Source organism: Chrysemys picta, chromosome 11 (assembly GCF_011386835.1).
Source record: "Chrysemys picta bellii isolate R12L10 chromosome 11, ASM1138683v2, whole genome shotgun sequence".
Lineage (NCBI taxonomy): Eukaryota > Metazoa > Chordata > Testudines > Emydidae > Chrysemys > Chrysemys picta.
The window spans coordinates 479,286-501,774 of record NC_088801.1 but is presented as its reverse complement, the minus strand read 5'-3'; the positions used below and the strand labels follow the sequence as shown (position 1 = coordinate 501,774).

The 22,489-nt window shown below is 52.7% G+C and overlaps 2 protein-coding genes across 3 annotated transcripts in view; one reads left to right on the top strand and one right to left on the bottom strand.

Annotated features, from left to right (window-relative positions):
* The window catches only part of LOC101932961 (basic proline-rich protein-like), a 146,852-nt gene extending 124,996 nt beyond the window's left edge, over positions 1-21,856 (bottom strand). The window contains exons 1-2 of one of the 2 annotated variants that reach the window (XM_065561308.1): positions 21,464-21,856; positions 14,717-18,931 (exon numbers count right to left, since the gene is read on the bottom strand). In XM_065561308.1, coding sequence (XP_065417380.1) covers positions 15,204-17,144 — 1,941 coding nt within the window. In that variant the 5' untranslated portion in view covers positions 17,145-18,931; positions 21,464-21,856 and the 3' untranslated portion in view covers positions 14,717-15,203. Of the gene's footprint in view, positions 1-14,716; positions 18,932-21,463 lie in introns of those variants that run through there. The other variant, XM_065561309.1, reaches the window with a different exon arrangement.
* LOC101946673 (uncharacterized) overlaps positions 20,877-22,489 on the top strand; it is a 107,581-nt gene continuing 105,968 nt past the window's right edge. The window contains exon 1 of the mRNA XM_065561314.1: positions 20,877-21,523. The gene's annotated coding sequence lies outside the window, so the exon portion shown is untranslated. The remainder of the gene's footprint in view (positions 21,524-22,489) is intronic.

Here is a 22,489-nt window from a genome sequence, read left to right as displayed (position 1 = left end):
ATCTGCAGAAGACTTGTGGTGTGTCTCGAAGAGGGACCAGTAGCCGGTGATTTACAGGAATGTGAAAACACCCTTAAGGGAAAATTGTGGAATAAACTGCCCAGAGGTTAATTTAAGAGTCGATTCCACGGAGAGGGTTCGACTCCAACACACACCCAGGTAGGGAAACACAAACAATCCCCACCACACACCGCTTTAAAAATTAACTTAAAAAGAAACCAGATGTTCTGATTTGTGGGGCCCAGGCCTGATCATCTCCCCCTCAGGCTTGTTCAAACCCTCCTCCTGGGATGAGCTTCCCGGCTCTCTGCTCCAACCACATCACCCTGTTGTGTCACTCCCCTGGTTCTCTCTCCTCCCCCATGTCAACCCCAGCTCCTGGCCTTCGCTGGTTGGGGCCCTTCCCTGTTCAGTCCCCGCCCCTTCTCCCGGTCAGTTATAGCAGTGATTCTCAACCAGGAATCCGGGACCCCCTGGGGGGGTCGCGAGTAGGTTTCAGGGATCTGCCAAGCAGGGCCGGCATGAGATATTTGCTGGGGCCAGAGCAGAAAGCCAAAAGCCCGACTGCACGGGGCTGAACCCCGGGGCTGAAGTTGAAGCCGGAGCAATGTAGCTTTGCTGGGCCCCCTGTGATGTGAGACCCTGGGCACTTGTCCTGCTTGGTGCCCCTAAGGCCGGCCCCTGGCTTTTATATGCAGGAAAACAGTTGTTGTGGCACAGGGGGGCCGTTGGAGTTTTATAGCATCTTGCGGGTGGGGGGGGGGTGTGCTCAGAAAGAAAAAGGTTGAGAACCCCTGAGTTACAGTACCACAGCGCTGACCTCGGCCTTCCCTCTACCCGTTACTTCATCCCTTACTGCCGGCTGGTCTTTCATCCACCAGCACCTTCATACCGTCTCCTAAACGCCCACCTCGTCCTCTGCAATCCTCCTTCAGCTTTACCCTTGCCCTGGTGCCCAGTGAAACAATTGCTGGCTGGCAGTGGCTAGTCTGACCGTGGACTACGCTGACAATGGCTGTAGTCTGGCAGTGGCTGGCGCGAGGAGGCTGAGATGTGTGAGCTGTTACGTAGAGGTGTGAGCAGGTCTCAGCTAGTGCAATTGGCTCCATTGCAGTAAATGGAGCTATGCCACCCTGGTCTGCACCAGCTCAGGGGCTGGCGCATGGTGTCGTTTTACTGTCACCGTCTCCTCTCACCCCTTGCCCTGGTTGTCTTTCTTCCACCCACTTGTTACCTTATATAATCCTGGATTGCAAGCGCCCTGGGGCAAGGGCTGTCTTCCCTGAGTACAGCCCCTAGCACCATGGGGACGCAATCCCTGTGTGGGGTCCCTAGGCACCCAGTGCTATACAGTTAATAGGGAGGGAACCACCCACAACATGCACTGCCCAGGGGAAAGGAGAGTTGCTTACCTTCCCTGGAAATTGCAGTGTAAGAAACTCATCAGGCACAGCTCTCTCACAAACTGAGTTCATGGCTTCTTCCCCACAGCAGGTGTATTTTCCATTCTTGTATTTTCCTTTGTGATTTAGGGTAATTTCAAATTCATACTCAATGTTGTTAGCATTTAATAGTGCTTCGCAAGGGAATTCAGATCTGGGACACTGGGTTCTGAACCAACTTTCAACTTTGCCAACTTCCCTCTCCAGGCAAAGGCAACATCGATACTCTCCTTGGAATGGTTGATATCTCGTATCCCCAGGAAGTGAGACGCTTCATGGATAAGAGTCCCTGGCTGAGACCCTTCTCCAAGATATGCAGAAGCCTTCCAGAACAGTTGGGCACAAATACACTGTTTTGTCACCAGACTCTGAATAAATATATGCGTCATTATTTCCCTGGTTAGATCCTCCTTAAACTTCACAGCTTCCAGCTCTGAGATGAGATCTCGAACTAACTCTTCTGTCAGTATCACATGGCGTTTCATCCAGGATTTGGGATCTCCACTATCATCCAAAAACAGCTCCTGGGGCTTCTCCATCAGCACTCGTCCTTCTTCTTCAGGGCATCTCTCAGAATCTCAATTGCTCTCCGCTTTGCTGCTTCTGCAATTTGTCTCCTTTCTTTAGGTAGGGATGTGTAGTTACTGGAAGAGTAACTTGCTTTAGAAGTAGAGCACATTCTTCCATGTGATGTCATGCTGCTAGTGATTATTTCCTGGCAACTCATCTTTGCACCTACGTCGCACGTTCACTTCAGCCAAGAGTAATTCTCAGGTGAGCTCTCTCTGTTAAAACACAAGATTTGGCTTTGATTACGTTGCCTTTCGAGGTAAAGTGTCTGACACATTTTGATTCACTCTAATGGGAACACAGGAAACACCCGACCAGATCAGACCAGGCGTCCATCTAGCCCCCTCTTCTCTCTCTGAAACTGGCTGGGTACCAGCTGGTTCAGGGGAAGGGGCAAGATACCCCCCCCCCCCAATGGACAAGTGCAGAATAATTCACCCTTAGAGAGACTTTCTTCCTAACTCCAGATAGTTAGTGCCTGGGAGGCTTGTGCCCTGAAGGGGAGGGTTTAGATCCCTTCCAAACATTGGAGACTTGGTTTTGTGTTTTCATTCTCTCTCGTGTAACTGTGGAGGTGCTGCCTGTCTGTCTGAGTCTCCAATTCTCCTCTGAACGCCGCACATGACACCTGTGGCCATGAGCTCTACAGCGGAGTTACGTGTTATGTACATGGGTGTCTGTGTGTCAGTTTTACCTTTTCTTCCCTCCACTTCATCGCGTGTCCCGTTGTTCTTGAATTATGAGAGGGGGTAACGAGAAGCCCTGACCGACCTACTCTCTGCCATTCGTTAGTTTGTACATTCATCATTGTCTTCCTAAACTAAACAGCCCCCTCTTGTTAATCTCCTCCTCACACAGCGGGTTTCCAGACCCAAGTGATTTTGTTACTCATCTTAACCTCCTTTATCTCTGCTCTATCCTTGGTGAACAAAACTGGGACAGAACTGAACTGAGGCCTGGTCTACACTCCAAAGGCAGGTTGACATCAGCCAACAGGATCTACCCAGATCCTGGTGTGGTTTTGCAGGGACTGTAACTTGCAATTTCCACTTACTGATATCCAGGCTGCGGGGACCATCCAATGTGAGAGGTGCCTGCTGGTGGAATCTCTCAGGCAGCAGGTGGGGGAGCTACAGGAGGAGGTGGCTAGGTTGAGGAGCATCCCGAATCCACGAGCAATTCCTCGACAGTGTCCATGTGGAGACAGCTGAGGTAGCTGTCCCAGTACACAGGACTGCTGACACACCACTGGTGGAGGAGGAGATGGCTCAGGGTGGACACTGGAAGCTGGTTACTTCTGGCAGCAGGCAGTGCTCCACCCCTGCTCTGAACCCTCCTGCCATGGTAATAGGTAACCGTTATGCTCTTCTTGATACAGGAGAGAAGATCACTCCCTACAGTGAAGGAGGAGAAGCCTCGTACCCCTAAGGCTGGGAGGTCTGCTGCCACCACTGCGAATAGGAAAGGTAGGGTAGTGGTGGTCGGAGACTCTCTGCTGAGGGGGACGGAGGCGCCCATCTGTCGCCCTGACATTTCATCTCAGGAGGTATGCTGCCTGCCGGGGGCCCGTATCCGAGACGTTACGGAGGCATTGTCGAGGATTATCCAGCCCTCTGACTACTACCCCATGCTACTCATCCATGTGGGCACAAATGATACTGCGTGGTGTGGACACTGAGCGGATCAAGAGTGACTACAGGGCTCTGGGAGTACGGGTGAAGGAGTTTGGAGCGCAGGTGGTATTCTCTTCAATTCTTCCTGTCAAAGGTAGGGGCCCGGGCAGAGACAGATGCATAATGGAGGTGAATGCCTGGCTGCGAAGATGGTGTCGCCAGGAGGGCTTTGGCTTCCTAGACCACGGGATGCTATTCGAGGAAGGACTGCTAGGCAGAGATGGCGTTCACCTTTCAAGGAGGGGAAAGACCCTATTCGGACACAGACCTGGCTAAACCTAGTGAGGAGGGCTTTAAACTAGGTTCGATGGGGACAGGTGAGCAAAGCCCACAGGTAAGTGGGGAACATGGAGACCTGGGAGATGGGTCGGAAATAGGAGGGAGCGTGGGCTATAATGGCAGAGAAAAAAGGAGGGTCAGGGCAAAACTGGGAGGCAAGATCAAATCAGTATCTTAGATGCCTATATATAAATGCGAGAAGTATGGGTAATAAGCAGGAGAACTGGAAGTGCTAATAAATAAATACAACTATGACATTGTTGGCATCACTGAAACTTGGTGGGATAATACACATGATTGGAATGTTGGTGTGGATGGTACAGCTTGCTCAGGAAGGATAGACAGGCGGAAAGGGAGGAGGTGTTGCCTATATATTAAAAATGTACACACTTGGACTGAGGTAGAGATGGACATAGGAGACGGAAGTGTTGAGAGTCTCTGGGTTAGGCTAAAAGGGGTAAAAACAAGGGAGATGTCATGCTAGGAGTCTACTACAGGCCACCTAACCAGGTGGAAGAGGTGGATGAGGCTTTTTTTAAGCAACTAACAAAATCATCCAAAGCCCAAGATTTGGTGGTGATGGGGGACTTCAACTATCCGGATATATGTTGGGAAAATAACACAGCGGGGCACAGACTATCCAATAAGTTCTTGGACTGCATTGCAGACAACTTTTTATTTCAGAAGGCTGAAAAAGCTACTCGGGGGAAGCTGTTCTAGACTTGATTTTAACAAATAGGGAGGAACTTGTTGAGAATTTGAAAGTAGAAAGCAGCCTGGGTGAAAGTGATCATGAAATCCTAGAGTTTGCAATTCTAAGGAAGGGTAGAAGGGAGAACAGCAAAATAGAGACAATGGATTTCAGGAAGGCAGATTTTGGTAAGCTCCGAGAGCTGATAGGTAAGGTCCATGGTGTCATAACTATAAAGGGAAGGGTAATAGCTGTCCTGTGTACAGTACTATAAAACCCCTCCTGGCCAGAGACTCCAAAATCCTTTTCCCTGTAAAGGGTTAAGAAGCTCAGGTAACCTGGCTGGCATCTGACCTAAAGGACCAATAAGGGGACAAGATACTTTCAAATCTTGGCGGGGGAAGGCTTTTGTTGTGTTCTTTGTTTGGGAGTGTGTTCGTTCTCGGGACTGAGAGGGACCAGACATCAATCCAGGTTCTCCACATCTTTCTAAACAAGTCTTTCCTATTTCAAACTTGTAAGTAAATAGCCAGGCAAGGCGTGTTAGTTTTCCTTTGTTTTCTCAACTTGTAATGTACCTTTTACCAGAGTGTTTATCTTTGTTTGCTGTACTTGAACCTGAGACTAGAGGGGGAGTCCTCTGAGCTCTTTAAGTTTGATTACCCTGTAAGGTTAATTTCCATACTGATTTTACAGAGATGATTTTTACCTTTTTCTTTAATTAAAAGTCTTCTTTTTAAGAACCTGATTGATTTTTCCTTGTTTTAAGATCCAAGGAGTTTGGATCTTGATTCACCAGGAGTTGGTGAGAGGAAGGAGGGGAATGGTTAATTTCTCCTTGTTTTAGATCCAAGGGGTTTGAATCTGTATTCACCAAGGGAATTGGTGAAAGGTTTTTCAAGGTTTCCCAGGGAGGGAATCCATTGAAATGGTGGCAGCAGAACCAGAGCTAAGCTGGTAGTTAAGCTTAGAAGTTTTCATGCAGGCCCCTACATTTGTACCCTAAAGTTCAAAGTGGGGATCCAGCCTTGACACATGGGAATCAAGACTGAGGGGAAAACAACTGAGGAGAGCTGGCAGTTTTTCAAAGGGACACTATTAAGGGCCCAAAAGCAAGCTATTCCAGGGCCGGTGCAACCCATTAGGTGACCTAGGTGGTCGCCTAGGGAGCTACCATTTGGGGGGCGGTGACCGCAGCGCATTTCGGGGTGGGACCTTCCGCCGCCTAGGGCAGCAGAGAAGCTGGCAGCACTCCTGGCTATTCCGCTGGTTAGGAAAGATAGAAATGTGGCAAAAGACCAGCTTGGCTTAACCACGAGATCTTGCACGATCTAAAAAATAAAAAGGAGTCATATAAAAAATGGAAACTAGGACAGATACAAAGGATGAATATAGGCAAACACACAGGAATGCAGGGGCAAGATTAGAAAGGCAAAGGCACAAATGAGCTCAAACTAGCTACGGGAATAAAGGGAAACAAGAAGACTTTTTATCAATACATTAGAAGCAAGAGGAAGACCAAAGACAAGGTAGGCCCACTGCTTAGTGAAGAGGGAGAAACAGTAACAGGAAACTTGGAAATGGCAGAGATGCTTAATGACTTCTTTGTTTCGGTCTTCACCGAGAAGTCTGAAGGAATGCCTAACATAGTGAAATGCTAATGGGAAGGGGGTAGGTTTAGCAGATAAAATAAAAAAGAACAAGTTAAAAAATCACTTAGAAAAGTTAAATGCCTGCAAGTCACCAGGGCCTGATGAAATGCATCCTAGAATACTCAAGGAGCTAATAGAGGAGGTATCTGAGTCTCTAGCTATTATCTTTGGAAAATCATGGGAGACAGGAGAGATTCCAGAAGACTGGAAAAGGGCAACTATAGTGCCCATCTATAAAAAGGGAAATAAAACAACCCAGGAAACTACAGACCAGTTAGTTTAACTTCTGTGCCAGGAAGATAATGGAGCGAGTAATAAAGGAAATCATCTGCAAACACTTGGAAGGTGGTAAGGTAATAGGGAATAGCCAGCATGGATTTGTAAAGAACAAAACCTGTCAAACCAAACCAATCTGATAGCTTTCTTGATAGGATAACGAGTTTTGTGGATAAGGGAGAAGCGGTGGATGTGGTATACCTAGACTTTAGTAAGGCATTTGATACGGTCTTGCATGATATTCTTATCGATAAACTAGGCAAATACAATTTAGATGGGCTACTATAAGGTGGGTGCATAACTGGCTGGATAACCGTACTCAGAGAGTTGTTATTAATGGTTCCCAATCCTGCTGGAAAGGCATAACGAGTGGGGTACCGCAGGGGTCTGTTTTGGACCGGCGCTGTTCAATATCTTCATCAACGACTTAGATATTGGCATAGAAAGTACGCTTATTAAGTTTGCAGACGATACCAAACTGGGAGGGATTGCAACTGCTTTGGAGGATAAGGTCACAATTCAAAATGATCTGGACAAATTGGAGAAATGGTCTGAGGTAAACAGGATGAAGTTTAACAAAGACAAATGCAAAGTGCTCTGTGGACGAACTGGGACTGTTCTTACTGTGGTCTGTGAATGCTGACAAGGGAGTGTGGCTAGGATAGTGTTGGAAGCTGGCTGGAGAGATGGCTGGAGGCAGAGATGGCTCTGACCTCCCAAGGGGGGCTGGGATGCCCTGGGACCCAAGCTGGACCTAACTGAGGGGGGTCCTGTTGTCTGTGCCTGCAAGACCTGTCTTGGACTGTATTCCTGTCATCCAAATAAACTTCTGCTTTACTGCCTGGCTGAGAGTCATGGTGAATCGCAGGAAGCCGGGGATGCAGGGCCCTGAGTTCCCCCCACACTCCGTGACATGGGTGAAACCTCACTTCTTCGGATGCATAGAGTGAAAGGTACAGATGCAGGCATTATATACTGACACATGGAGAGCAGGGAGTTACTTCGCAAGTGGAGAACCAGTGTTGACAGGGCCAATTCAATCAGGGTAGATGTAGTCCACTCCCAATAATAGATGAGGAGGTGTCAATTCCAGGAGAGGAAAAGCTGCTTCTGTAATGAGCCAGCCACTCCCAGTCCCTATTCAAGCCCAGATTAATGGTGTTTAAATTTGCAAATGAATTTTAGTTCTGCTGTTTCTCTTTGAAGTCTGTTTCTGAAGTTTTTTTGTTCAATGATAGTGACTTTTAAATCTGTAATAGAATGACCAGGGAGATTGAAGTGTTCACTTACTGGCTTTTGTATGTTACCATTCCTGATGTCCGATTTGTGTCCATTTATTCTTTTGCGGAGGGACTGTCCGGTTTGGCCAATGTACATGCAGAGGGGCATTGCTGGCACATGATGGTGTTTATCACATTAGTGGATGTGCAGGTGAATGAGCCCTTGCTGTTGTGGCTGATGTGGTTGGGTCCTCTGATGATGTCGCCAGAGTAGATATGGAAAAATGATCCCTCCCTCTCACAGACCTTGGGAGGCAAGCCAGTCCTCGCTTACAGACAACCCCCCAACCTGAAGCAAATACTCACCAGCAACTACACACCACACCACAGAAACACCAACCCAGGAACCAATCCCTGTAGCAAACCTCGTTGCCTACTCTGTCCCCATATCGACTCTGGTGACACCATCAGAGGACTCAACCACATCAGCTTATGCCCAAATAATCTGTTAGTCTTTAAGGTGCCACCAGACTCCTTGTTGTCCCTGGTCAGTGCAGCCCCAGAGTAAAAGGGGGGCACGCAGGGTGTTAAGGGGCACCTTACGTGATCCGAGGCCGACCGCCCGCCTTCTCCGTGGGGTTCCACCACAGCCTTCACCATGAGCCAGTCCACTTCCTGCCGTCCCACAAATGGCTCCGCCCCCTGAGCCACTCCAGCCGTCCCCGCAAATGGCTCCGCTCCTCGACCTGTGAGCTGCTCCAGCCATCCCCGCAAGCCTCCGTGCCACTCACTGCTCCTCCAGCCGCTTAGCAATATAGCTTCAGGCTCCCCCACTAGTTAACACAGCACTCAGTGATCTCAGCTCTTAGTAACTTTAGCTCTTTTGTGATTTCAGCTCGTAGTAGGGGAGCCCCAGGGCTGGTGCACCATTAGCCCAAAGTGAATTCAGCTCAGCAGCCTGTAACTAGACTCCTGATGGAATCAAAGTTAGCTCTGACATTCAACAGTAGAGAGAGGAGGTGGTACAACTGGTGTTTCAGGCCCTCAAAGGGGGGGGGGCATACTATCAGGTACAAATACACACCTCCATCCCCTCTCTCTCAATTCACTGGGTTTTGGAACCCATGTCCCTTGTCTAGCGAGTGCTACTTGGGTGATGGTGAGATCCTCTGTCATAAAACAGTTTCACTATCCTTGATTCACATAATCAGGGTAACAACTCTATTCCTCCTGCCCCAATAACAGAGAAATTGGGGATCCCACCCCAGCCAAAGTAACCACTATCAGTTGCTGTTGTCTTGTGCCAGGCGGGTGGGTGTGCCTATGCAAACAAGATCAGCCCCTGGAGTTCTTTTCCACACTCGCCATAATTCGCCACCAGATGTCAGGGTAGAGCTCATCCTGACTCTGCTTACACTTAGGACAGAAGAATCCCATGCACCGCTACAGGTCTGGGACCGACTGGCTAAGCAGCAGTTCTGCAGAAAAGGACCTGGGGGTTATAGTGGACGAGAAGCTGGATATGAGTCAGGAGTGTGCCCTCGTTGCCAAGAAGGCCAACGGCATATTGGGCTGTATTAGTAGGGGCATTGCCAGCAGATGGAGGGAAGTGATTATTCCCCTCTAATCGGCACTGGTGAGGCCACACCTGGAGTACTGTGTCCAGTTTTGGGTCCCCGACTACAGAAAGGATGTGAACAAATTGGAGAGAGTCCAGCGGAGGGTAACAAAAATGATTAGGGGGCTGGGGCACATGACTTATGGGGAGAGGCTGAGGGAACTGGGATTGTTTAGTCCGCAGACGAGAAGAGTGAGGGGGTGTACAAGGGTTTGCCGGGGCTCGACCCTCTCCGGGCGGCAGGGAGCCACACCAGCTCACTACACCACTGGGGCTGCGGTACTTCGTCCGGCCGCAGGGTCTCCCTCAGCAGCCCTTGTGGTTCTGGAAGACACAGGAAACCCGACCCTGGCGGCAGGCTGGGCACCAATGTTATGTCAGGGCTCAAGCCCTCAGTCGGGGCTGAGCAACACACAGGAATATTTAGCCCAGGCCCTAGGTCAGGGCGGGGCAACAAACGCTGAGTCAGAAGCTCAGACCCTCAGTCAGGGCTGAGCAACAAACAAGAAATCCCAGCCTCTTCAGGCCTGGGAAAGGGGGAACCCCAGGGTGGGACGCAGGCCCTCCCACTCCACTGCGTCCCAGCCCGGGGCCCTAGCAGCGACGGAAACTCGCTGCAGTCAGATCCTGGCCACAACACACTGACATCAGCTCTGGCAGTGCTGCAGCCAGACTGGGGTCGGCTGCCCCCGGGCCACTTCCACACTCCCCCTCGGGGCCTACTTGGGGCCTGGTGTCGGCCTCGGGGAGATCCTGGACCATGGGTTCGTCAGGCCAGGGATCGTTCAGCAGGCCTGGCGGCTCCTCCGGATAGCGGGCGCAGGGCAGGCCCGGTGGCTCCTGGCGGCCGCCCCTGGCCGCAGAGTTTTCCCAGCCCCGAGCTCGGCTGGAGACGTCTGGTCTCTCCGGCGGCTGGGGCCTGACTGAGCTGTGAGGACGAGCCTTTGTACTTCCGAGTCGCCACCTGACCCTCTGAGAGGCGGGCTCAGAGCTCCCTAGCTCTGCCCACCCCAGCCTCCGGATGAGCTCTTCCCTCTCCGGGGTCGCGGGGAGCCACATCGCCTCACTACAGGGGGGATTTGAGAGCTGCTTTCAACTACCTGAAGGGGGTTCCAAAGAGGATGGATCTAGACTGTTCTCAGTGGTGGCAGATGACAGAACAAGGAGCAATGGTCTCAAGTTGCAGTGGGGGAGGTCCAGGTTGGATATTAGAAAAACTTTTTCACTAGGAGGGTGGTGAAGCACTGGAATGGGTTCCCTAGGGAGGTGGTGGAATCTCCTTCCTTAGAGGTTTTTAAGGCCTGGCTTGACAAAGCCCTGGCTGGGATGATTTAGTTGGGAATTGGTCCTGCCATGAACAGGGGGTTGGACTAGATACCTCCTGAGGTCCCTTCCAACCCTGAGATTCTATGAGTCTCTGCCCTGCTGTCCCAGTTCTGTGCGCTGCATACGGGCACAGATTCATAGAGTTCGGGACCAGCAGGGACCATGAGATCGTCTAGTTCAGGGCTGGGCAAACCACGGCCCGCGGGCCGGAACCGGCCCATCAGGGCTTTGGATCTAGCCTGTGGGATTTCCACCTGTGGTGCCGCGGGGCTAAGACAGGTTCCCTGCCTGCCCTGGCCCTGCCCCGCTCCTGGGGCAGCCGGCACCACGTCCCTGCGACCCCTGTGGGAGGGGAGAGGGCAGAGGGCGCCACGTGCTGCCCTCACCTACAGGCACCCCCCCACACACACAGCTCCCATTGGCCAGGAATGGGGAACCGCAGCCAATGGGAGTTTTGGGGGAGGTACCCTCAGGCGAGGGCAGCACACAGAGCCGTCTGCCCTCTCCCCTCCTGCTGCAGACCGCTGCCACCCCAAAGCCGCTCCAGGTAAGCAGTGCCCGGCCGGAGCCCCCACCCCAACCCCTCCTGCACCCCTCACCCCAAACCCCTGCCCTGAGACCCCCTCGCGCACCCCAAACTTCTCCTGCACCCCTCACCCCAAACCCCTGCCCTGAGACCCCTGCCTTGAGCCCCTTGCTGCACCCGTCCTGCACCCAAACCCCCTGCCCTGAGGCCCCTACTGCACTCCACACCACACCCCTCCCTGCACCCCAACCCCCCCACCCCAGCCCTACATTCATGGCCCTGCATGCAATTTCCCCACCCAGATGTGGCCCTTGGGCCAAAAAGTTTGCCTACCCCTGATCTAGTCTGAGTTCCTGTACAGCCCTGGCCGGAATATTTTGCCCAGTTACTCTTGTGCTGAGCCCCCAGGACTTTGTGTTTCACCAAAGCCCCCCCCAGGGAGGCCCCAGGCTGGATGTGACGCCACCAGGAGCTGGAGACTCCAACCCTTCCCTTGGGAGCTTGTTCCAAATCGGTGCCTTGTTTCTGATTTCAGTTTGTCGGGCTGCAGCTTCCAGCCGTTGGCTCTGGTTCGTCCCGTCTCCGCTAGATGAGAGCGCCGGAGCTAGTGCCTGCTGGTATCTGCCTGGGGAGGGGCTTCCACACGCATCACGTCACCTCTCCCTCTGCCCCCTGCTCAGCTGGGCAGACCCAGCTCGGTACGGCTCCCACGGCACAGCGATTTCGGCAGCCCTCGAGTCATTTCTGAGCCTCTTTCTGCACCTGCCCCAATTTATAAATGTTTTTTTTTTAATGTGGAGCCCAGACCTGGAGGCAGGATTCCAGTATCGGTCTCCCCAGTGCCATATTCCGGCTAAAATCCCCTCCCTGCTCCCACTCGCTTCTCCCCTGTGTTTCCAGCCCAGGTGGGCACTGGCCCTTTGTCCCACTGCATCGCACGGGGAGCTCACGGTCAGATGCGTCTCCACTCTGACCCCTACGTGTCTGTCAGCGTCTCTGCTTTCCAGGGTACAGCCCCCCAGTCTGTAGCTTACCAAACACTCCGTACAGCAACCCCGGGGCTCTGCCAGTGCCCCTGCACCATGACCCCCAGCACCTCCTGCTAGTCACCTCTGTGACCCACGGACCTCTCGGTGCCAGCTGGCAGAGGGCACAGGGCACATGGGGTACAGGGATCCCCTGGGTTCACCATCGGGGTCATGTAACGTCTGCTGAAAGCCTGTGTCACACTGGTCATTGTGAGATGTAAGTGCGGCGAATATGTGGGGACGTCTGTGTATCTGCTGGAAATTGTGTTCTCCAGCCTTGCAGGTACAGGCAGGTCACTCAAAGGCAGCGCGCGGTGAGACAAGCTGCTCCCGACAGTGGGTGGGAGACACTCATCTCCCCGGGGGCCGGTGGGTTTTGTGTGTCTCACAATAGACGTCTGTTAATGGAGTGAGTCAAATGCTAACAAAGAGCCGGTGGAGAATGACCACGCTGAGGGATGGACAGACAGACACCAACCGGCATATGGTCCCTGGGGGACAAACAGACAGAAGCACGCAGCCCCCGGTGGACAGAGAGACAGACAGACGCATGTGGTCCCTGGGGGAGGGACAGAGAGATGCATACGGCCATGCGAAACCTGGGGGGATGGACAGACAGATGCATGCGGACCCTGGGGATGGACAGACAGACGCACACGTGGTTCCCTGGTACCGGGGTGTGATCCACGCGCCCATAGAGCGTGGGGCGAGGGGGAGACCAATGCCCCAGCGCCCATCAGGGCCCTGCCCCATGTGCAGGCTGCCTGCTGCTGCAGCCGCTCCCACCCAGAGCCAGCAGCTCCCTGCCCGTTCCCCGCCCCACACTCCACCCTGGGGCAGCCGGCTCCAGCTGTGTGGGAGAGAGTGCCCCCGCCCTGTGTGACGTTATTGATATACTCTGGGACCATATAGATCATTGTTGCAACCAAGGTCCTGTAGTGGCACCCAGATCTTGTGTAAAGGGGGTCAAATGGGGGTCTAAGACAAGGTTATGGTTTGCTGGTTATAATTATGCTGTCTATATGTATGTATCAATTTTGTAGTTGAAGTTAGGAATATTGGCTCTATACTATCTGCATTTCAAACTTAGGCTATGCTGCTGGGTGACATCCCAGACAACATGGTGTTAGCTCTGCCTAGCCTGCTTGATGGCCCATTAAGGACCATCAGCTATATAATGGACCCATTGAGAGAAGGCAGATACGCCTTGTAACTCAGCAAAGTATGCAGGGACTGGCCCATGTGACTCCAGACTCCATTTTGCTGTAATTTTCCACGGTAAGAACAAAGGTGTTCTTACACCTGGAAAAGACTATATAAGGCTGATGCCTCATCTCCATCTTGTCTTCAATCCTGCTTCTTACCTCTGGAGGAACTTTGCTACAAGCTGAAGCTTTGAACAAAGGACTGAGGACCCATCCCAGCGGGGGATGTATTCCAGAGACTTGATTTGAACCTGCAGTTTATTCCATCGCTGCTGCAAGCCTGAACCAAGAACTTTGCCATTACTGGATGTAATTGATTCCATTTAACCAATTCTAACTCTCATCTCTATCTTTTTCCTTTTATGAATAAACCTTTAGATTTTAGATTCTAAAGGATTGGCAACAGCGTGATTTGTGGGTAAGATCTGATTTGTATATTGACCTGGGTCTGGGGCTTGGTCCTTTGGGATCAGGAGAACCTTTTTCTTTTACTGGGGTATTGGTTTTCATAACCATTTGTCCCCATAACGAGTGGCACTGGTGGTAATACTGGGAAACTGGGGTGTCTAAGGAGATTGCTTGTGAGACTTGCAGTTAGCCAGGGGGTGAGACCGAAGTCTTAGTCTGGCTGGTTTGGTTTGCCTTAGAGGTGGAAAAAACCCCAGCCTTGGGCTGTAACTGCCCTGTTTGAGCAATTTGTCCTGAGTTGGCACTCTCAGTTGGGTTCCACCAGAACTGCATTGTCACACCCTGTATAGGGAGAGCAGCCCTGCCCAGCCTGGGGCGTGTTGGGGGGTGTTGGGCTCCTGGGGGGGTGCCCCAGGGGACCCCACGCTGCCAGGCCAGGTTTGCCTGGTCAAAGGAATGAGGCGGGGGGGGGGGGGGGCGGGGGGAGAGGAGGCTGTCAGGGCCAGGGCCGGCTCTAGGTTTTTTGCTGCCTCAAGCAAAAAAATTTTTGGCTGACCCCCACCCCAGCCCTGGGCTCTCCCGCCCCCCCCCCCACTCCCAACTGCACCCTCCTGCTGCCCCAGCCCTGGGTCACTGGTAACTCGCTCCCAGGGCGGGTCATTCAGCAGGAATTTTGGATGTGCACAGAACACAGACAGGATTGGTTCCCATATGGTTACAGAACTGCAGTAAAGTGGAACAATTTTCAGCATGTGTGATTGGAGGATATCTAGATGCATATTATAAGACTGTCCTACAGAAATGAGGAAAAGTTGAGGTGCCTTTATTATTCTTTTGTTCTATTCTTTGTTTCTGTGGGGAATTTGCCAATGAAATCACTGTCTTCCTTTTAAACAAATAAAACTAAAAAAAAAAAAAAAAGCAATGGCTTTTCCAGTCCTAATAACCACTGGGAAGCATTTCTTGCTCAATTTATCCTACTTTTTCTACAGCAAGTTACAGTGGATCAGTAGATTTGATTTGGGAGAAATGAAGTAACAGCCGCCCAAATTGAGCTTGAGCACTCCTGAATGTTGAGGTGTTCAAATCTGGAAGGCAGGTGCTAGATTCCCTTTCTGAATATTCGCTAAATCTGGAAAAGAAAAGTCAATTTCTGCTTCCATGGCTCAGAAGTGGAAATCCTCCTACGTGCCTGGTACTGTATCTAAAGCTGCCCAGGTCCAGAGCCTCCCCTCCCTTCCTTTTCATTTTAAATTCCAGTGGGATCCACCTACCTCCCTTGCTAGGCTTCAGATAGAGAGGGGCACTGTCCATTTAGTCCCCCCAATTCTTTCTTTGGGGGAGAGCCCAGGGCTGGGGCGGCAGGAGGTGTAGGTGGGGGCCAGGGCTGGGGCACAGGGGGTGCGGGTGTGTGTGGGGGGAGAAGAGCCCAGGGCTGGGGCGGCAGGAGGTGTAGGGCGGGGAGAGCCCAGGGCTGGGGCGGCAGGAGGTGCAGGGCGGGGAGAGCCCAGGGCTGGGGCGGCAGGAGGTGTAGGGCGGGGAGAGCCCAGGGCTGGGGCGGCAGGAGGTGTAGGGCGGGGAGAGCCCAGGGCTGGGGCGGCAGGAGGTGCAGGTGGGGGCCAGGGCTGGGGCGGCAGGAGGTGCGGGGGAGGGAGAGCCCAGGGCTGGGGCGGCAGGAGGTGCAGGTGGGGGCCAGGGCTGGGGCACAGGGGGTGCGGGTGTGTGGGGGGAGAAGAGCCCAGGGCTGGGGTGGCAGGAGGTGCAGGTGGGGGCCAGGGCTGGGGCACAGGGGGTGCGGGGGTGTGTGGGGGGAGAAGAGCCCAGGGGCTGGGGCGGCAGGAGGTGTAGGTGGGGGCCAGGGCTGGGGCACAGGGGGTGCGGCTGTGTGTGGGGGGAGAAGAGCCCAGGGCTGGGGCGGCAGGAGATGCAGGTGGGGGCCAGGGCTGGGGCACAGGGGGTGCGGGGGTGTGTGGGGGGAGAAGAGCCCAGGGCTGGGGTGGCAGGAGGTGTAGGTGGGGGCCAGGGCTGGGGCACAGGGGGTGCGGGTGTGTGTGGGGGGAGAAGAGCCCAGGGCTGGGGCGGCAGGAGATGCAGGTGGGGGCCAGGGCTGGGGTGGCCGGAGGTGCGGGGGAGGGAGAGCCCAGGGCTGGGGCGGCAGGAGGTGCGGGGGAGGGAGAGCCCAGGGCTGGGGCGGCAGGAGGTGCGGGGGAGGGAGAGCCCAGGGCTGGGGTGGCAGGAGGTGTAGGTGGGGGCCAGGGCTGGGGCACAGGGGGTGCGGGTGTGTGTGGGGGGAGAAGAGCCCAGGGCTGGGGCGGCAGGAGATGCAGGTGGGGGCCAGGGCTGGGGCGGCAGGAGGTGCGGGGGAGGGAGAGCCCAGGGCTGGGGTGGCAGGAGGTGCAGGTGGGGGCCAGGGCTGGGGCACAGGGGGTGCGGGTGTGTGGGGGGAGAAGAGCCCAGGGCTGGGGCGGCAGGAGATGCAGGTGGGGGCCAGGGCTGGGGTGGCCGGAGGTGCGGGGGAGGGAGAGCCCAGGGCTGGGGCGGCAGGAGGTGCGGGGGAGGGAGAGCCCAGGGCTGGGGCGGCAGGAGGTGCGGGGGAGGGAGAGCCCAGGGCTGGGGTGGCAGGAGGTGTAGGTGGGGGCCAGGGCTGGGGCACAGGGGGTGCGGGTATGTGGGGGGAGAAGAGCCCAGGGCTGGGGCGGCAGGAGGTGCAGGTGGGGGCCAGGGCTGGGGCACAGGGGGTTCGGGGGTGTGTGGGGGGAGAAGAGCCCAGGGCTGGGGCACAGGAGGTGCAGGTGGGGGCCAGGGCTGGGGCACAGGGGGTGCGGGTGTGCGGGGGAGGGAGAGCCCAGGGCTGGGGTGGCAGGAGGTGTAGGTGGGGGCCAGGGCTGGGGCACAGGGGGTGCGGGTGTGTGTGGGGGGAGAAGAGCCCAGGGCTGGGGCGGCAGGAGATGCAGGTGGGGGCCAGGGCTGGGGCACAGGGGGTGCGGGGGTGTGTGGGGGGAGAAGAGCCCAGGGCTGGGGTGGCAGGAGGTGTAGGTGGGGGCCAGGGCTGGGGCACAGGGGGTGCGGGTGTGTGTGGGGGGAGAAGAGCCCAGGGCTGGGGCACAGGAGGTGCAGGTGGGGGGAGAGTCCAGGGCTGGGGCAATATGGGGGGGCGGGGGAGGGGGCAGCAAAAACCCTAGAGCTGGCTCTGTCCCTACCAAAGCTGCAGCATGAGGTTTCAGTTCCATACTCCTTTCCCCTCCCTTTCCTGTTGGTAGTGGCCAAGGGAATGCTGGGAAATGTAGTTCTTTCCCTGCTCCAGGGCTGGCTCTAGAGGCAGGGAGCTAACCAAGGAACTACAGCTCCCAGGGCCCCCCGTTGGTTCTCAGCTCTCACGCTGGATTCTTGCGCCCCTGCAAATTTGCCGCCCCAAGCACCTGCTTGCTTTGCTGGTGCCTAGAGCCGGCTCTGGCCAGGGCCCCTCCTTGTGCTGAGCTCAGTGGGGGCCCTGAGCGCCGACAGGGAGGAGTGACCCCCACTGTCCTCCCGCCCCGTGAACACACTGCCATCACACACACACACACACACACCACGCACGTGGCCCTGACGAAGGGCAGCACCGACACCCCGATCACAATTCTGCCCCCCCCCCATGCCTCCCAGGCGACACTGGACGGGCTGTGGGGGGAGCCCACTGTCACGCTGTCTGGAGCGGCGCAGGACCGTGAGTGCCAGCCACAGAGCAGAGCGTCAAGAAGCCGGGCAGACGCCCCGAACTGGAGTGTCCATCACAGATTTCACCTGCCCAGTAACAGGTGTGAACACCCGAAGCACTGCAACAGTCTGACCGGCGTCACAGACAGTCCCCGTGGGCTCTCTGTCCAGCCGGCCACCCAGCAAGCTGCTTCGGGATCGCTGGTTGCCAGGCACCAAAGATCACAAACGATTCCGGTTACTCCCCATCTCCGAGATCAGCCACTTGCCCCAGGTCAATTTGTACCTAGATCACACCCCAGAAACAGGGCCTGGAGCCAGCCCTATAGTAACTGACTGAGGATTTACTAACTAGGAAAAAGCCATGAGAGAGTTTGTTCCAGGTCAAAGCAGGGCGCGTCTACACACAACTGAGTGACAGTCGGTGGGTCCAAAAGGTGACACTCGGTCAGCGCTGACTGTCTTTTAGGGCTGACGCAGGCTGACCCCGGGGATCTCTGCTTCGGTTCGGTAGCTCCGCCCTGGGAGCCTCCAAAGGGCAGAAGAGAGGAAACATTTTCTTGTCAGCTGTTTTTATTTCCTTCCTCCGGAATTCAAGCTCATGGGTGGAGGCTTTTCCTGCAGCCTCGTCAAGGGTGCGAAGGGACAGTTAACACAGGCTATGGCTACACTTTGCAGGGTTTTTGCACTGTCAGTTTCACCAGTGATAGTGAACCGGTGAAAGTGAAGCGCTGGTTTGTGTACTCACTTACTTCCTCAGGCGTCAGAGAGTGTTTCCATCGGGGATGAGAGCAGCGCTCTAGGGCAGCTGTCCCACAGTGCAGCTCGCTCCAGTTTGATGATAGGTTTTGTGGGAAGGGGGGAGGGTGATCAGGGCACCCTGGTCCCTGCAGGGCCCCCTCTCCCCAGACACTGATCAGCCCAGGAGCTCAGCATTGCTCCAAGCAGGGGATCCTTTGCTCCGAGTTTCAAAGTTCCCGGGGCTTTACAGGGGAGGGTGGACGTCTGTTTGCCTGGCCTCAGAGCTGCTGGCCAGAGTGGTCACCCAGGCACTGTGGGAGATGCTGCAGAGGCTAAACGCCCTGTAAACAGGAAGAACGTGTCTTCACTTGCACATCACCGCAAAAGCAGCCGCGATAAGAGCTGTACGCCTCTCGTGGAGCTGGTTTTCCGTTTGCGGTGAAACTGCTTTAGCGTTGCCAGTGCAGACCAGCCCTTAGTGTCCATCCCTCCGGCTTTCCTCTCCCTGTCCTGACCCTTCCTGCAGCTCCCAGCTGGCTGCTGCTGTCTGGTGACTCTTACTCCGGAGGGGATCTAGTAACTTAACAGTTTTCAGAGTAACAGCCGTGTTAGTCTGTATCCGCAAAAAGAAGAACAGGAGTACTTGTGGCACCTTAGAGACTAACAAATTTATTAGAGCATAAGCTTTCGTGGACTACAGCCCATTCAAACCGGAGTCTCTACGCAAAAGAATTAATGGACACAAATCTGACATCAGGAATCAAAATACTCAAAAACCAGTGGGAGAACACTTTAACCTGTCTGGTCATTCAGTGACAGACCTGCGGGTGGCTATATTACAACAGAAAAACTTCAAAAACAGACTCCAAAGAGAGACTGCTCAGCTAGAATTGATATGCAAACTAGACACAATCAACTCCGGTTTGAATAAGGACTGGGAATGGCTGAGCCATTACAAACATTGACTCTATCTCCCCTTGTAAGTACTCTCACACTTCTTATCAAACTGTCTGTACTGGGCTAGCTTGATTATCACTTCAAAAGTTTTTTTTCTCTTAATTAATTGGCCTCTCAGAGTTGGTAAGACAACTCCCACCTGTTTATGCTCTCTGTATGTGTGTATATCTATCTCCTCAATATATGTTCCATTCTATATGCATCCGAAGAAGTGGGCTGTAGTCCACAAAAGCTTATGCTCTAATAAATTTGTTAGTCTCTAAGGTGCCACAAGTACTCCTATTCTTCTTTTAACTTAACAGTGAAAACGCCTCCAGCCTGCCCGCCCTATCAGCACAACACTGAAACTGTTAAAGAGCCAAGTATCAGGTGATAGCTGTGTTAGTCTGTATCTACAAAAACAACAAGGAGTCTGGTGGCACCTTAAAGACTAACAGATTTATTTGGGCATAAGCTTTCGTGAGTAAAAACCTCACTTCTTTGGATAAATAGAGTGAAAGCCTGCATCTGTAACTTTCACTCTATGCATCCGAAGAAGTGAGGTTTTTACTCACGAAAGCTTATGCCCAAATAAATCTGTTAGTCTTTAAGGTGCCACCAGACTCCTTGTTGTTTTTGTTAAAGAGCCAGTCAAGGGGGAATGCAGCCATTCCGCAGGCACTTGCCAACGCCCAGGGATATACTGTCAGGTTCTGAATTTACTGACAAAACCAGCTGGGCGTCACTGTTGTATTTACTCAGAACATGTCAGTCTATAGGACCCTTAATTTAAAATTTGCTTTAAAAATGTTTCATTAGTGAGTTGGTGACAAGTATAATATCACATCTCTAAAAAATCCTTGCATAGATTTTAGCTGCACAATCATCTTTAGCCTTAAACCAGGGGTCGGCAACGTTCGGCACGCGGCTCGCCAGGGTAAGCACCCTGGCGGGCCGGGCCAGTTTATTTACCTGCTGACGCGTCAGGTTCGGCCGATCGCGGCCTCCACTGGCCGCGGTTCGCCGTCCCGGGCCAATGGGGATCTTCAGACATAAAGTTTTTTAAATAAATCCTTCAAAAGCTCCCCCTTCTCTAAAATACACATTTTAATTTTAATTACTATAGTAAAAAAAACTTGCTTCCAAAGTCTTTCTGTCCTTTCTGGCCATCCCTTTCTCCCTTCACCCCCCACACCCCCATTGAAGAGAGCTCTTAAAGGGACAACACCCCTTTCCTTCCAGATAGATGGACAAAGAGATTCCCTGTCTTTATTTCTGACTATCTGATGAACTAGTTTTAAGATAACCCTCCAGCAAAATCAGTACCTAGTAAGATATAAAATCCTTCGTTATGCCTAACATTTTTGTAAACATATTTTTTAACATTGGTGAAATTTCAGAATAGGGTGACCAGACAGCAAGTGTGAAAAATCGGGACAGGGAGTGGGGGTAATAAGAGCCTATATAAGAAAAAGACCCAAAAATCGGGACTGTCCCTATAAAATCGGGACATCTGGTCACCCTATATCAGAAACACGTCTATTGTTATGGAGATCACACACAGTAAATTAGTGTTCCCCTTTTCTAAAAGCGATGAACATTGTTATAAACACACGAAACCTCTGTGACCGATGAATTTAAAATAACGTCTTTGTTTCAGTGAGTTAAATATGTAGTAATCTGGAAGGATTGCTTTACGAAGGCTTAAGGGTACATTTAAAATATAAAATCAGCTTAGAAATACTGATTAAGAAAATGTCAAACAGAGAAGAGCTGCATCCTGAATTCCATAATATTTCATGTCGTATTCAGCAGGACGCTGCCTCGCCCTTACTACAAAGTTTTTACAAATAAATGTCTGACAAACTTCAGGGCATATCAAAAAACCTGTGACTGACATTTCTTATTCCCAAGTTTAATGCTTTTAATTAGGTACTTTCTGCATGTCCATTCTGCATGAGGGAGAGGGTACGGGGGTCTCTGCGGGGAACTGTGACTCTCCGCCACCGTGAGGCGGGCTGGGCATTCGCTATCCTTTGCTGCCTTGTCCCCCCACAGTCTGTGCCCGGGCTGCCATCGGCATAGGGGCACCATTTTAATAATACTGTGCAGGGCCCCATAAATCCTAAGGCCGGCCCTGGGAGCAAGTCACTGCTGAGCTGGGCTCTGCACTCACCAGATGCTGCTGAGTTTGGATCTTGTCTGGTGTCTCACTTCAGGGGCTGCAGCGACGGCTGTTCTGCGTCCTCTGAACAATCTCATGCAGCTTAGCCCCTTTCCCTTAGGCAACAACAGGAAATCCCTGTGATGTGAAACCTTTCGCTTTTGGTTTCTTCATATTGTATTATGGGAATTATGTTTTTGGGTGAGTGGAAAAGCCTGTCCCCTCTAGACAGGATTCACGGGCGCAGGTCGTTTCTAACGATTCAGCGTCAAACGGGAGCAGCCAGAACTTTCTGGGCTTTTCTTCAACGCAGAGTTAACGCCAGAGTTAGGCAAAAAGCTTTTCACACACTTATTTTTGGCAAAGAATGGAGATTCAGTGACACCAGAATGGTTTGTGACTTTGTGTTGATTTTGCTGAATTGTTCATTTAAAAAAAAAATGTCAAAATGGCCAGTTATGATATTTTCAGAATGAACCGTTCATTTTTTTGGTTTGAAATGAATTCTCATTTAGAAAACTCCTTTAATTTTATTTTTTTCAAAAAGCTTGAAATCAAAATGAAATTCATCCAAAAATATTTCTGGTTGAAACAAATGTTTAGTTTTTGATTTGCTGAAAACTTTGAAATTTTTCAACTTCTGTTCAGTTCAGATTGAATTTTCTTTTTATATTTCAAAATTCCCAACACATGGATCAATCTGTTTGGGTTTCTATTGCCCAGTTCCAGTGAACTCACGTTATAGCTCAAGTGGTTGCTCTTAAGTCAAATCCCGTCCACACACAAACTCCTTGTTCACGCGCAGGGCTGCTGTTAACTCAAGCTGGCTGGGCCATCAGGGGTACAGACTAAAGCTCGAGTGAGCACAATTCATTAGCTGCTAACTTGCCCATTGTGCAATGTGGATCCAATTTTAAGAGGACCCCCTAGATCAGGGGTGGGCAAACTTTTTGGCCCGAGGGCCACATCTGGGTGGGGAAATTGTATGCAGGGCCATGAATGTAGGGCTGGGGCAGGGGGTTGGGGTGTGGGAGTGTG